Raw genomic sequence first — 16,722 nt, forward strand, 5'->3', positions numbered from 1 at the left:
ACCCTTTGTAAAGAAGAGATCAAAAGGTCCAAAGACATCCGGAAGCTTCGCTCCAGCATAGGAGTGTGAGTAGATGAAATAAAGTAAGCTTTTCTCTGCTCATAAAAAGTGAAGAAAATGCAAGTATAGTAGGTACCAGCTGTAACAGCCGGGGCTATTGCACGTGAAAAACGCACGCAAACGCATGTCATGTAAAGCTGTGAGAGTTTCACGTACTTCTGGGTGGTTGGGATGAAAACATGTGAAGGATCTGATAAAACTTAACTACTTCTAAAATGTTGTTGATATTCTTAAAGATGCAGCGAATCATTTGCATTTTGCTTTTCAAGAGCTTGACTCGGTGCCAATGCAAAAAAGATAGAATTGATTAGATCTTATATACGCACTAGAAAGAGCTGAAAACACCTGCAAAATTATTACCTGGCTTTGGGGTAAAAGCCCTCAGTTCAGGCAGCAGAGAAGTCGGGAAAGACAGTACTGGGTGAGGAGAGGAGGAAGACAAAAGACATTGCAAAGCTGAATGAAGGTGCATTGGCAGAAACGTGGCACCATTATCCGGGCATTATGTCACGCAGTGATTGGATTGGCTTCACTTTCATTTCTTCACTGGCAATGCTTTAAGAGTGCAAGAAAGCCCCAAAGGAGAAGTCGCCCATATTTCTGATTTGTCTTTTGCACCACGTCAGAGCCCACCCTGTGCTCGTGCTGCTGCTCAGTGGCTTCAAAACCCTACTGGCACTTGGCAGAGGCGTGTGGCACCTCGGTAACCCCGACGGATTTCGGCACACTGACCTCAGTGTTCGCTTTCCCACAGCACTTCGAATATCAACAGAGATCTCCTGGCCGTAGCAAAGCTTCCCCTCCCGCCTTCTCTTCTGATTTACATCTTCATTCTGATCCTCAAGGTGTGTTTCTGCAGTCATAACGCAAACGTCACACAGATCTATTTTTTTCTTACATTTTCTAGGTTTTGTGGCCTGATTCAATTTCAAGGAGACATGAGAGAGAAAGTTTTATTTCAGTTGTTTCTCCTCCTTTGCCATCCATTTCCTGTAGTAAGTATTGAAGACACTGCTTATTATCAAATGTATTATTTAAAATACTTTACCAGTAAAAAAAAAAATTTAAAGTGCATTAAAGCAGCATTCTTTTTAACAGATATTAATGTATATAACAGGATTTACTTCTCAAGGGTCTGCTGTCTGCAATGCTGCCACCTGAAACAGGCTGCTGGATACTTGCAGGGTACCTGGCTCTTCCACATGCTGCTTTTCCACCTTCTGTCCTTACTATTTTAAATTAGGCACCTAAATTGCTTCCAAGTCGTTTGTTTCTTTTACATAGTACCCAGCAGAGTGAAGATCCATCGCCATTTAGTGCTTGAAAGCTCCAGTCAGATAAATAACTGTTAGTTTTGCAGTATTTCTGGCAGTAGCAACACAGTAATAGTTCTGGTTCAAGAAAAATGTATTTGTTCTTTTTGCCAGGTGTGACGAAAGCTTGTGCAACACAGGAATGTTTATCAGAAGTTTGCAGTTTTCATATAACCCACTGAAGCGGGGCACAAAACCTGAGTTATTACTGTTAAAACCTGAGTACATGTAAGAAAAAATCATGTGTGGAATAATACTATCTTAGTCCTTTAAAATTGTTTTTGACTTAGGTTCTTGAGGGAGGGGCTGTGTCCCCTGTACAAGACCCGGGAGCCCCAGTGACGGCTGCTGCGACAGCCAAACATGTAAAACAGCTCGGCGTGGCTTTGGCGTTCACCACAGGCTCAGTGGGAACACATGTGGATGTTCCTTTTGGTGTTCACCACAGCTCGGTGGGAACACGTGTGGATGTTCCTTTTGGTGAGGCCCAGCACCTCCTGCCACGCGCAGCCACTCGGCTGCATCTACAGTTGAGCAGCGTAGGAGAAACAAAGGCTGTCAGGAATTGCCGGGGCACAGGAACAGAACGTGAAAACCCACCAGGTCTGAAAGTGGTTTGAGAACCCACTGGCCAGCCTGGTGTCTGGCCAGGGCAAAGCTACACTGGTTATGCTAACGTTGATTGCTTTTGCCCATTACTTTTTGATATCAGCAAAGTTTGATACTTCAGATTTTTATTCCAGCTCTTTCCATGTTCTGTGTACTTCCTGCACGAAGAATCCTTTGCAGGAAGGGCACAATGTAAGAACTGAAGAGAGATCATTTCAATTGCATGTTTTATTGGTATTTTACATCACAAAGATGTTTTGTTTGACTCATCTGTATAATTTAATTTGGCACTACTCCAGAAATAACTCTATAATTTGTATGCCTGCCTTTGGTTATTACCAGGCTTTCTTGGAGGAAAAAAAACAACACAGAATTTGTTGTAGTTGCAATTTTGCCGTCTTCCATTTTATATCTTTCTATGCAGTGCACTTCAGAAGCCAGCCTCGCTCGCTCTTTCTGTACGCGCACCACCGTCACTACTGAACACGGCTCTGGGAAAAACAATTGCAAATTAACTGCTTCCAGAAACTGGAGCTTAAAAAGCTCATGTTACTCACATCATCATCTATCTCCCAGCAGTTTTTAAAAGAGTTTTGCTGACTCTTACAATGGCCAGACTAAGAAACTTACCCATTTTGTGGGCCTACAGCAACCAAATTTGGAGCCAGCCTTTGGCTCAGCGAGTCACTTCAAGGAAAGAAGTGCTCCAGTTGGGCTGTTCTCAAACATTTGAATTTGTTCCCGGTGGGGGACGGATCTTAATCTGAAGTCCTGCAAAAATTTAGTAAAAATGTACCAATCACACAGTAGCATGAGTTTCCTTGAGGTGCAGAAACGCAGTCCCTTCCCGCAGCACACGGCTATCAGCGGCAAGGACAGGCTCTGGTTCTGAGTATTGCAAAGTGTCCACCACAAAACGATTGTCGGTGTGAAGAACCAGTATCAGGAAGGGCACTGGGCTCTTCCGTGCAAGACTCCGGGTACTTCACTAACGGTTCCTCCCCCTTCCCCGTAGATCCGGAAAACGACGGCCAGTCAAGTTTACGAAATGTTGATAACCTACAGTGATGTCGTGGGTCCTGCCATTATGGATGAGGTCATGACCATACTCAGTGACACCAACTGGTAAGTGACTTTGTGCCAGATACTATTAAGAGCTGAGATAATTTTTGTACCACTGAAGTCAAAAAAAGTCCGGGCCTTTGGAAGCTGATGGCAAGGAAGCTCTAAGAAATGATACTGTAATTTTAGCTATTTATTGTTTCTAGGCCAGAAAAGCATTGCTGAAAAGAATTCCGTTCTAAAGAACTCTCTAGTATATTGTCCCACTGAAAGTGGTATGTGTAAAATCGCCACTGGATAAAGGAAAATATCCATATTTTTCTAACAACATAAAAAGGGAGGAGATCTTGGAAACTGTCCATGAAACAGAGAGAGACTGGGCTGTGCAAACAGTCAAACTTCAACTGCACAGACAGTTTCTTGGCATTTATGAGCACTGGCAGGATTTTGGGAAAGGAAGGATCTCTGCAAGCTGGGAAACAACAGAATTTCAGAGGAGCTCAAATCTCCCATGAAATGTAACTGCTCAAAATGCTACAAGGGTTCTATTCAAGCAAATATTTTGAATGGGAACAGTGTAGACATCTCCCAGTCATACAATTGCGTGAATTAAACAACAGATTTTATATAACGTGATTCCCTTTTTACCCACTGGTACCTGTAACGTTAGATTCTTCCAGGCGCGGTGGGAACAGGCTCTGGCTCCTCATCAGCCATGTTCACCAAAGCAGCAACGTGGCTTTCAGGGGCAGCTGGAACTCGTTCAACTTCAAGGTCAGCGCCCTTGAAGTGACAGGAAGAGGGAATACTCACCGTAATTTTGTTTTCTCCTCTTCTGCAAATTTTAGCATTGTGCGTTATGGTCACCTGGAACAGTCTATCAAAGACTGCACCCCTCGGATATTTGAGGAAATACAGAGTTTTAAGATCCTAATTAGTTTTGCTGCCATGTTAAACATTTGTCCTTGTTACAGACGACTCTCCTGGGTCATGGGTCTCCTCGCCCCACACCCTGCCTCACCGTAGTCAAAGTTAATACATGAGAATAGACAGATATAAAAAAATATATACTTTATTTAGGCATTATATTGAATGGCTTTTAGCCTTCATTGACATTTTATTGAAATAAAATTAACCTAGACATGTTCAAAGAACAAGTACACCTTAAGGCTGTGGTTTACGTGTTTTCAGTTGCACACTTACATTGTGTAACTTTTATTTAATTTCTGTTTTATTTCTGTCCTTAAATAACTTTATATTTGGGAAAAGAAAACTGAGTTTGTCATTGTAAGGTGTGGCTGCTGCTATTTTTCTGAATTTTCCAGTAGAAAATCAGAATAACATTCTCAGATTTGAAGAATTGGTTATCAACAATTCTGCCTATTGCTAAAATGACTGCATATTGGTGGTTAGTGTGATTCAGTGCTCGCTTATGAAATCTGAATTTAAGAGCAGCCTCGCTCAGAAGTTACAGAAAGACTTTGTTAACAGAAACAATTGAGTAGGATTAGATTGCTGCTGTCACAAGGGGATGTTTACAGTACCAAAATTAGAAGTGGTACGCACCAAACTGCTACACAAAAAGCAGCGGCAGTACAGCTCTACTCACAAATGGGTTACTAGAACAAAGCAAAATACTTCCTAAAAACCACTTCAGAAAACTAAACATTCTCTTTTCACCTTGTCATTTCTAAGGTGTGATTGGCTGCTTGTTTTATTCTGTCTTAGTTCAGGGCTTGCTCTAAGTCCCTGTTGCAATATGTCCGTTGCGCTAAGATTAAATGCGAAGAGCTGGTTTACTTAAAACAATTAAGTTTTATCTGGGTCGATTTGAACTGTTTACAGAAGATGTTTGAAGTAATTGCTGAGTGTCAGCGCGAGCTGCTTGTTACTCTCAAGCTCGCTCGGTGCTGAAATGAGCGTAGGAAATTCTGGATGACAATAAGCATGAGCAGCAAGAAGCCAAACGAGACCTCCTGTTTGGGGAAGATGATAATTACTGGCATACGCATGGAACTACAGAGAGTTTGTCACACAGCTGTGTCATTCAGAGTTTAAACAACTCGCTCTATAAATAATAACTTTTGTTTAGCTACAGGAAGGTTGTCAGTATTAACTATGACAAATTGTCCAAGGTGTCTAAGTTCAGGTTATTTGTAACTTACCCTTCATGCTTTGTCTCTGTAGTTTTGGAATCTGTTAATGTGCAAAGTTAAATTCGTAATAGCTCACTTACAGTTACTTGTTACTTAAGAAAACCAAAATATTTTTTTTTTGAATACAAAAAGCTAGAAGAATAATCCTGGAGATTTTACTAGTAACTGTCACTTCTGGAATACCTGCTGTGTATTTATGGTTCATCTGGCTTAAGATGGTACAAAAATGTTGTATTATTCATAAAATGTGACACAACAAAAACTTCTGCCATTTGCAATGTACATGGAAGTCCAGATGCAAACATAGTAATAGAGCAATAAAACAGATAGCTTAAGAAGTTGTGTCTATGTAGCCAACTCCAGGTTTTAATTTTTGAATTAACTGGAAAATATTTCCTCGTGCAGGGAAGCTGAACTGCCAGTAGTAAGAGAGAAACGCAACTGTCTCTGTGATCTCATGAAAGTGCCCAAACCGCAGCTGGTATCCAAGGTAAAGTATGGAAATGTGCTCCTGAGGGTTTTTTAAAGAAACACAGTAATGATTGATTGTTCCACCAAATCTACTGGGTACTTCTGTGCAACAGATGCAATTCTTCGCTGGTTCATGAAGATATCAATGTGCACCACGAGGAATGTCCTCACAGCTTACAGCAGAATATATGGAATTGCTGAAGACTGTTGTCTTAAGCTCTTCCAGTCTCAGTTCTTGAAAGCATTCCAGACTTGTAGTGTGACATCTTACTCAGACAACACGCAAGAATGAAATAATACAGTACAGATGTTTCAAAAACTGCTTGTCTGACCTTTCTGGGGAAAGAAAAAGGATAAAAACTTCCCAGTCAATTTCAACAATGAAGTTATAATGCAGTTGTGCAAGCCACAGAATTAATAAGAATATAATCTAAAAGCTAACACATCCATAAGAAGACAGACCATATATCCATATGTCCCATTTCATTTTAATGCAGATAGTTTGGCATTGCCCATCTGCTCAGTGTTTCAGAAATTCAGAATTTTCTGTTTCGGTTCCTTTCCTCTCTGTCCAAAGACAAGGAGACTGAATTATTACTGTTTTAGAGAACATCTCTTGGCATGACCATTTCCAAAGACAAATCACGGTTCCTTTGGGTAATACAAGACAAGGAGAAAAAACACTTGATGACACTGCTTCCCTAGTATCACAGGCATCCACAGCATATCATCTATTACAGAAACTGATTAAGCTTAAAAAGAGTGGTATATAAATTTATTCTTGTCTTTGTGGTTTTTATTGTTCTCTGCTTTCATAGTTCTAAAAAGTTTTGTCCTTTGTAATCATTTTGGAATTCAGAAACATCACCTGTGCAGTCTTCTTTCCTAAGGTGTTCCAAATAGAGTAGATCTTCATTCGCTTCACTTTCTCATTAAAATACTTGAACACCATTAAGTTTATTTTCATGACTAGAATTAGGCAAAGCATTATTTTGTTGCTCTGCACAGTTCCGTTTCAGAATGCCATTAGCCTTTTTCCCAGCTGCAGCATCTGTAGATGAAAGTCACCAAGTCTCTTCTCCTCCAGCACATCTAAAGGTGATCTTTGCTAATGGCATTTTGAAAGTGCTGGTTGACCTGGCTCTTTGTGATACTACAGTGTGTGAGTCTTGGAGCTCAGCCAGTTCTTCCTGCGTAACATTCTGATAATCCTTTACACTGAAGATGCTTCCTAATGGAAGTAGATTGTATGTTTTGAGTTGTCATTTATACAAAAATATATACATTTTTTTAAAAAGTATATTGAAAAAATTGGTCAGAAGATTGATGCTTAAGACATCTATGAATAACCTTCAAAGACACCCTGCTGTCCCCACAGCAGCTCTCCCTGTTCATCTTCTTACTGAGGCACGTCTACAGTTTTCTGCTTTTAGTACAGTTTCAAGAAACCTACGAGTAACACTTTTGTTATTTTGGAAAACAAGAACCTGAACCTCTTACTGATACAAGCCCTTGTTTATAAAGCAAGAATGGACCTGAGCATTGCTGTTCCAAGGTTTTCTAGTCAACGTTATGTTGACTAATAGAACGTTATGTTCAAAACAAAGACATTACAAGATGAATTCACTAATCTCAGAAAAACTTATTTCAACTCCTTAATTACTGGAGGCTGGGAGAAGCCTGACAAGTTAGGAGAAAACTGTTTCTGATATAAACAAAAGCACAAGAAATAGCCAAATATACATACAGGTATTTCAGATGGAACTGTTATGAATCCTGACGTGTGAAATCTGGAAGTCACATGGCTGAATTTGGAATTACTTTTCCTCTTTTTAACATATGCAAATAGTTTAACTTTTACTAAGAAGTTAAGCCTGCACCTGCCCTGAGAGCTGCTGGAGTTCACTCTGAGAGTGATACTCACTGAACTTGAAGGACTTTTTGCAGCTGTCCAGATGTCCCTAGAAGCAGCCCGTTTGTGCTCACACGAGTGAGGAGCACTCTGCTCTCTTCAAGAGCTCCTCTGAGAACAGAGGAAGCCAAGCATAACATTATGCAAAGGTGAACTTACTGTTCCTTTAAAACTTGTACAAATAAAATTTGCTAAAGGGTAGTTAAAAATCAAGGTGTTAAAAAGGACTGAGAATGTTACAGCTTTTTTCTTCTCCATTTAGTTAATTACATGATTGGGATGCTGTTGAAATAGTGATACGTGCTACTCCATGTGACCTCTTTTTTTCCTTTCTCTGTTGTAGAGTTCAGCATGACGAAGCTGGAGGCACTGGCTGCTGGTTTGTAAACTGGAGCTCGGTTCAGGTGCCATTAGGACTGGAAGAGTTTGTGTCACAGCTTCCCGACCCACTGGATTCTCCGCCGGAGCCGCGAAGTGCGCTGTTTAACGAAATAAGAGGCGGAGATGATGTCTTGACAGCGTTGTGCAGGTGTGCTGTATGAAGGCAACACAGGTTCATTCTGTTTTCAGGTTTTCAAGTCGTTATCTGTAGCCACGAGATGGCAGTTTCTCTTCATGCGTCTGTCACAACTGACCTGGGTTTTTTGATGTCAATGATTTATACTTGCACAATTCTGAACAGAGCCCTTCAACCTGTGCTTGCTGTACACACAAGTATTAAACCTGACTTGCTGCATTAGTCTCTTAACAGAATTGTTTTTCAGAGTTAAGAATGGCAGTACTTAGTGATAATGAAATCTTCCTGAACATAAACTCTTTCCGTCGATACGTCTCTCATTCTTATGTCAGTCAAATGAAAAATCCAGGTTTCACTTCAGCTAAACTCAAAGCCTCTCTTAATAGCTCTTTATAGAACTAATTCAAGCAAATGTTTTTGTGGTAAACTAGCTTTAAGGACTAAAGCTTTTTTTTTTTTTTCCCTTGAAGAATACAGAGGTGGGAACTTAGACCATTTCTTACTGACTGTAAAATGAAATGGCCATAACATTTATCTTTAGGAAGACCAATGTGATGGGGAGGACAAATGCACAGGCAACACGATGCTCTCATTACACTGTGTTATTTGATGGTTTTAACTATCCCACTATCTAACTTCCCACTATCCCAGCACTTAAACAGAGAAAGTGAGACACACACACAGAGCTATGAAAATTTGAAAGGAAGGAAAAATTCAGGCAGAGGAGCTAAAAACCAAGCCAGTTTCTCTGTAAAGTACCTGCTACAAACCACAGCAATCTTCTACTGCAGGTGTTCATCTCCAAACCTACACCTTGTCTCACTCTAAAAGTCTTTTTCCTTTTTAAGACATCTATAAATTTATTATTCAATTCTTCTTACGTATACTTGCAACCTGGACTGGCAGATGAAATTCAGTGTAGATCAGAGTTATTCACCGACTGACTATTAAACAAACTGCTCTCAGGGCACATACTGTGCAGCAGACTGAGGTGGCTGCACACACCGCGGGGGCTGCTGGCAGGTGTTACTGCAGGAGAAACACTCCTGAAGCCCCAGGCTGTGGTGTTACCCTGACCTTAACGTGGAAGGTTCTGGTACATTCTGGAAAGCTCTTGGTTTTGCAAAGTTACACCTGTAGGTCCCACGAGTTGTCTGAGAAGGTCCAGTGAACACAGTGAGCACCTCTACACATGCTCGTCTGGCTGCCAGATGACATGATAGACACAACTGTACCTTTCACAGAGCTCCAGATCAGAGGATGCCACACCGGAGTCTCCGTACTGGCCCTGCGCAGAGCTTCACCTCGGCAAGCGCCGCTGCTGCTCCCAGTAGCAGGAAATGAGCCAGTCGCAGGGAATGGGTGAGGCCCCCGGCATTGTTTGTCAGAAGCTTCTCTTTACACTTCCAGTGGTTTTAGGCTTTGCTTGATGCATTTTTAAGGCTTCCCTATGGTACCAGTCCTCTTGTTCCTCCTATGGCCAGTATTTGATGGTTATTTAAATTAGAAATACAATTTAACAATCACACTGATTTTGGTAAACAAGTGATGTGCAATAGTATAATTGAGCAATAGCATTATCCCTGGTGTAACCAGGACCTGCCTTAGAAAAGGATTACACAGCACAAAGATTAATTTAATGAACCACAAATTACTAAAAAATTCTAAACCTCTGAACACTTTGGTCTTCCTACACACAGATACATAGAGGTTAGCACAGCTTCAGCATCACTGCCCTTACCTTGGGTTTTAGTTAAAGTGATAATAATCCATCCCTTCCTTCAGGTTCAGCATGTTCAGGTTTGTTTCAAATGCTCCACCTGTCAAATCCTGTGAGGGCAGAAAAAGAGAATTAGACCAAACAGACAAACTCATTTCAGGTAGTAACAGAATTTGGTGATTTGGTTCTTTAGAGCACAGAAAACAGTCCAATTTGCAGAACTAAACATAAATAACACAAGGTTCAGAAATGCTTCCCTTCAAAAATTAAGTGTATGTGGAAAACTGTTCAAATTAATATGATGGGGGGGCAGGATATTAGACAACTCATTCTGATGCTGCTGTGAGGAACACAAAGGCTGTACTAAGCTGTCTGCACATTCTGTTTTCTAATGCAGGCATTTTCAGAGAATGCATCAAGGGAATGAGTTTGACAAAAGAGTGATTTTTTGTAGATTTCGAACAATGATTAGCTTGTCTGATGAAACAAACCTTTCATCAAGCAACTGAAATGTCTTGCATAGTTAAAGGTGTTTCCTTTTGAGCCCTAGTTACGTTATCTGAACAGGAACCTGGCAGGTTTGCCCCATGAGCAATCTTGCAAGGCAGTGATGTCATTACGAAAACATGCCAAATCCAGCATTTCTACTTTGGTCTTCCTGGAGTCCTTCATTCTGCTGATCTTTGGGAATGTCACCAAAAAAAAAGAATTAAAGCTCACTATACTTACATGAGGTAGGTAGAGAGCTCGATAGTGGTCCCTTGGTTGGCCAGAGCAGCAATACTGAAGTTTTAACAACGCACAACATTATGGCAAGTGTTTAGGACAGGAAGTTACAAAAACAGAGTCCAAGTGAAACAGTGGAATTAAAGGAGGTGGAACGCTAGACTTTGGCTACAGTAACTGGATTTAGAAAATCGCTCTGGGATCTTTAATGAACCTGAGTTCAGAAAGGAAGGTTCTGTCTCACACCGAGGATTGTACATCCAGCTTCCCAGCTCGCCTTGGACCCCTCAGCTGAACATAGACATGCTTGTAGTATTCTGGAGTTGCTTGGAAGCCTTGCACTCAAGGAACACTGCCATCTCAATCTTATAATAACAAAACAGCTGACCTGTTTCCTCCAAATCTCAGCATTCTTTCTGCTGCCTGAATTTATGTAGGAAAGGAATCACTGCATGTGTACATCTCAAACTTCTTGCCCAAACCTGCATGCTGTGCCTCAAGATCACAGATTAACTCTCCTCTCTCCTACATGATTCTCATCTACCTGCCATGTTCTATTTTCACTAGCAATGTCAAAAAAAAAAAAAAGATGACAATCTGATCCAGAACTTCAACAAAACACAAACCCACCAGTCATAAAATTCATAATTGAGCTCTGATGATTACTAACGTTAAAAAAATAAGAACAGCTAATGAATTATTTGGAGAAGGGCAGGAAAGGGCCCATGGCACTAGGCTTTTTAAGCAAGGGCTCCGCTTACCTACGGCATAAGCAATAATATTTTCTTATAATATATATATTATATATATTATATAATTATCATTTCTTATCTGAGCGATAAGGCCCTTATTGTGAAATATGTTGAGTATTTTTTTTTAACTTCTCGAAATCAAGAATACATGATGGTATTTAATACTTTGTAGGACTAGGTCCTAGTTTCACAATTCAGTTAAGATCCCAAACTGTCACTGGTCCATCTGCAAAACTTACCACTCACATCAACAGGGAATTCTACTCCGAAATACAGGCCTTGATTACGACCTTTAGTCTCCGCTAATGATTTCATAAACCCAAGATTTCCCAAGTTAGGAAACAGGGTTAGGACATAGGGTACAAAACAGTTGTACCCTGTATCAACCTGCTCTAAAGAAGGGTTTAAAAAAACCCCATACGAAACAGCCAAGATGCTAAATTAAGCAGGAGAGTTAAAACCAAATCTTTCATTCCCAGAGCACAAGACTGAGGTTACAGAACAAGGCAGGGTCGTACAGTAACTGGTCTAACAGTACATTTACTGAAAACTTCATACAACTACACTGGTTTAATTACTGAGACAGAAAGATGAAAATCCCTTTCACTTCAAGCCCTTGGAATCCATGCCAAAACAGGGCACAATACATCACTTCTACATGTTTTTTACCTCCAAGCGAGAGAAAACACACAGTGCAAACCCTCAGGTGAAGTGGCACTGCAGGCTGCTGCTGCACAATTTTGATGAGCTCAAGCCACAATTTTAGTCTCTTCAGCAAAAACTTACATATGTGTGTGCGTGCACACAGAGCAGAATTTCAGCCATTTTAAAATGCAAACTGAGCCAAGATCACACAGGATGACTGCTTCTTCAAAAATGATTTTTTTTATGGTGACAAAGTAATGTCAGTGCTAGCAGGGGAGGAACTGCCAGAAAAAAATAAATAAGCAAACACTGCTCCAAGTACATGGCCAGCAGAGTCATTTCTTGCAAACAACCCACTTAATAAACATATCTAATCTTCAAAATTACCCTCTTAGAGCTGCATATAAACATGGAGGTTTTGGCTGTATCAAAATGAGAAACAATCCCCTACCATGAACAGCAAAATAAAAGACAATAAGGCCCCAGGACACTTCCTTCTTCAGAAGGATGGTGATGAACTTATGTTGGTAAATAATAAAGCCAGATTTAGAAGTCTGGGATGTTTGGGAATTTGTTAATGACTTTTGTTTAAGAAATTAGCTAAGAGGATCTGCAGCTAATTCTGCCTTACATAAACTTCCAGCAGTTCCATGCAGCATGGAGCCAGGTTGTACTCGTTGCATTGACAGCTGTACTCAGAAGAAATGTCCGTACATTCACCGAGGTTTTTGTGTGTTTGCTTCCTGCATGACCTGAAACACAGAGCTGGGCAAAGCTACTTGCCCTAAAGAGTCTGAAAACACAGGTCATTTGTTTTGGTTTTCCCCCCACAGTATGCACAAGGAGGGAACCCTTTCTGCAGAGGAATTTTATGTAACAAATGTAGTCTTTCACATCAGCCTGGGGCTTTAACTTGTAACAGCAACTTTTTTTGCACACTTTGATTTGATGAATCTGAGTGAATAGCATCAGAGAGGCAGCAACAGCTATTGCAAAAAAGATGGTTTTTGTTTGATGCACTCTTAATATTTTTTGTACTTACCCACTATCCTGTTTTTTCCTATGCTCCCACTTGCCAAAAGTGTGTTGGAAGAAGACATGTAGAAAAGGAGATTAAAGAAAAGCAAGTGGGAAGTTTTGGGTTTAGCTGTTCCTTCAGATGTGGCTGCACAAAAGCACAACACACTCAGCCTACAGACACAGCAAAGACTAACTTGGCCTGCACAGTGTCAACACAGGAGAAGGAAGTTCAACACTCTGCTCTTCTCAACCCATTTAGAAACTATTTCATTCAGTGGTCAGGTCTACAAACTTGAAAGCTGCTGCAGGCAGGATACCTGAATAGTTTAAACCACAGACATTTATCAACTTGTTTTGTTTTAGCAGATACTACTTCCCATGACAAAACTACTTCTGAAAACTGCAGCCATTTCAATCCACCCACAACCCTGCAAGGAGTAAGAGTGGGATTTCACAGGTTCTGACAGCCTCCATGAAAACAGTAGCAGTAACATACAGCAGGTGTGACAGCGGCTGAAGGAGGCTGCTAAAAACTATTCCTTAGGATCAGCTGTGAAATCCGATGGTAGAGAACAGGAGGGTCCAGCAGGCTTGGTTCTGGAGTGGGTCTTGGAGCACTGCTGCTTGCTTCCTGAGACCCCCTGATTCCTTTTCTCTCACCACTGGATTTTACACTTCTTACACTTTAGTACAGATGTATTTATCGCTTTTATTTCTTTCTTACCTTGTCTGTGGTTTCTCAGGTGAGAACAGGGTATTAGGCACCACTAACAGAAAAATTTGCTTTCAGTTCTTTATTATAAATTTGTTTTTCTAACAACAGGATCCTTCATCTTCATAATATTAAAAAAATAATATGTTATAATGACACAGGTGTACTGTGAGGTTCATATTATTAACAGGTATCAGTATGTTTAAAATCCGCAGGCAAGGTAAACTCCGTTATGGATTTGACTATGCAAGTTTATCATCAGCATTTTTGTCTGTTTGGCCACTGTTTTGTTTTCCCAGTGTATAATGCTGCTGGAACTCCATGAGCATTGATCTTTATTTACTTCTGCACTCAGGTGGTTTTGCCATCAGCTTTCTCATAGTAGCCAACTGTGTAATTCAGCCATGAAGTGATGGGTAAGGAGATAACTTGTCTGCAGCATGCGGAGATTTGGCTCCCTACGAATGGCTATTGTCTGTCTTAAATTCTTCTAAAAGTGAGCTGCTTCAAAGACAGATTTTAGAAGCAACTTTACAAACTCTGATACTGCTTCAAGTAGGTCAAATTGTATTTCCGAAGAAAATACTGCATATTACTTAAAAGATTCTACGGCCTATAGTGTTCGTTGATCAGCAAGTAGAAGACGTTCCGTGGCCATGAGTGGAAGAATGTGCTGAAACACCACTGAAGTCACGGACCAGCGTTTTCAGGCAAGATGTTATAATAGTCTCATTGTAAGGGCTTCACAAATTAAATGTGCTTTATAACAGGGTGCACAGATGTTTCGTCTAGGGACTTCCACCCACCATTATATGTAGTATGAAAAATTAAATTAGTTGTAATATTACTAGCTTGTCCAAGAGTTTATCAACCAACAGTACATGATAATGCCCTGAGGTAAATTCGGACTGGCTTTACAATTCCTAGTTGTGAGCTCAGCGTTGACTGTAAAATTGGCAGCGCTAAGTTAAAAGCAGACTGCACAAGATGAGATTCAGCTAATCCATCTTCGAGCAGATCTAGCCCAGCATTAACAATGTCTGCGTTTGTACGTAGCCACAGGTTTTGGTTATTGGCAGAGACTTGTTTCCGGCGTTTGCAACCAGAATGTATTTGCTGTATTTAAAACGTCTCTGTTTTCCCATACACCATGCGGGTTTTTTTAATATAACAGCAAAATAACTACTGTTATCGTCTTCTAGTTACGTTATTAGGTCAATTAAATTGGTTGAAATAAGAAAGTTACCACAGTCAGGCTTCGGAATTGGCAATGTCAAACAAAACGGCTTTTAAGATCTGATTTAAAAAACAAAGCTTTTGCCATACATAGGGCTGCAAAATATTAGGAACAAACACGGGGAAGCCACTGGTTTTTTGGGCAAGAAGCTAAACCAGATCCAAGCTCCTTTACAGAAGCTGTACCCTGTATTAGTCTTAATACTATTTTTCTTAATACTGCTGGTTTGAGCCTCTGAAATACTCTGCACAATCAATTTGATAAAAAAGGCCATTCAATTGCATAGTAAAAGCTGCTGGGAAAAGCTATTTACTGTAAATAGGAATTCATTTTCCCAAGGAGCAAACACTGATTCTTGCACATATAGCCAAGGCTAACGGTGGTACTCACCAGCTTCACGCAGATAATGAAAGGTGGAGTTGCTTCTCTGAAGTGACATATAGGAATTTTTGGCTTTGGTCTCTCCTGCAGGAAAAAGCAGTAGAATTCAGTGGAGAGGCACACAGGGTCACTTGTTAGCTTGGTTTTAGGAGCTACTAAGCACTAAAAGGGAAAAAAAATATTTTGAGACCTCATGCTAAATAGTCCGGCTGGTCACGTGCTTCCGCTCATTATTTTGCCAGCCGTTTCACAGACCCCTTACTTCACTTTCTTACCATAATCTTCCCATACAATTGTGTTTCTCTGAATGAAGTCACACACTACACAAGATCTGAATTAAGAGCTTTCTGCTGTTGAAAGGAGAAGGTCTCACTCCTCTCCACCACTGCTTTTTCCTTACCTCCAAGCTCTACTTTTAGCCCTTTCCAAAACAATTCCTCTCTGATCTGACTGCAAGGTATGCTGCTTTAATAGGCTATCCCCTAAAAAAATACATATTTCTTTTTTTTGGCAGGGTAATTTCCTGCCACTTTAGTGAGCTGAGTCAGCTCACGATGCCATCAGAGAAGCATCAGAGCAGGCACAACAGTGAAACAAAGCAGAACCCTTCCCTCTTGGTGGGAGCTGTCAAATGGCTTATGCCCAACTGGGACTCCACCATGGATCCAAGCTGCAGAATTTTTTAAGGATTCACAACAGGTTGCAGTACAATCGTCTTTACAACGGATCTGAGAGGATGAGTATGTCTTAGGAAGACAAACACGAAGGATCTGTAACAATTATGCTGACAGTATTACTGCACTGGTAGTCAGTCAGTCCTCAGTATTCCAAGTCAAAACCCTGAACTCCAATTGCTTTCATGGAGCTGAAAGCACTCATTAGCTTCCCAGTACGGAATTTGGTTGTACAGTTACTCTGGTCTTAACCACAAGCTGCATCTGAAGTGCTGCCCCTGCTCTCCCCCTGCCCTTCCCTCAGTCCCGCTCCCATCAGATGTAAGGATCACGCAACCTCAGGGTAATTGGATTCACAAGATAACTTGCCAGAAAACTTTCTATTTTGAGGGCTCCTTTTCTGCCAGATCAGCTAACTGAACCAAGGCATCCTTCAGCCGCAGGACTGCTAGCCCTGTTGTAAACAAAGGGGTGAGAGTGTGGCTGAGGCCAGAGCGCCCAGTCAGACCACCCCTGCAGCCAGACTGGCTGAGCCGCGGCGCCGAATCGCGCCCTCGGAAGACAGCGTTCGCAGGATCTGATCCCACACCCAGTGAAACTGAGGGTCTTTTCACCAACTTTTGTAGTGAATCTGGATGAAACTTTACTCCAGGCCTTGAGCTAATTGCTACCATGGAATTAATACTGCAAAAAGACAACATTTTTTTTTCCTGTATGGTTTGTTTATTGTCATGTAAACATCATCCTTCCCTGTC

The 16,722-nt window shown here is 40.9% G+C and overlaps 1 protein-coding gene across 1 annotated transcript in view; it reads right to left on the reverse strand.

Moving 5' to 3' along the window:
- Positions 1–9,849: 9,849 nt before the first annotated feature.
- The window catches only part of QTGAL (queuosine-tRNA galactosyltransferase), a 34,552-nt gene continuing 27,679 nt past the window's right edge, over positions 9,850–16,722 (reverse strand). The window contains exons 5-6 of the mRNA XM_009978738.2: positions 15,303–15,377; positions 9,850–9,930 (exon numbers count right to left, since the gene is read on the reverse strand). Coding sequence (XP_009977040.2) covers positions 9,850–9,930; positions 15,303–15,377 — 156 coding nt within the window. The remainder of the gene's footprint in view (positions 9,931–15,302; positions 15,378–16,722) is intronic.

Source organism: Tauraco erythrolophus, chromosome 20 (assembly GCF_009769465.1).
Source record: "Tauraco erythrolophus isolate bTauEry1 chromosome 20, bTauEry1.pri, whole genome shotgun sequence".
Classification (NCBI taxonomy): Eukaryota; Metazoa; Chordata; class Aves; order Musophagiformes; family Musophagidae; genus Tauraco; species Tauraco erythrolophus.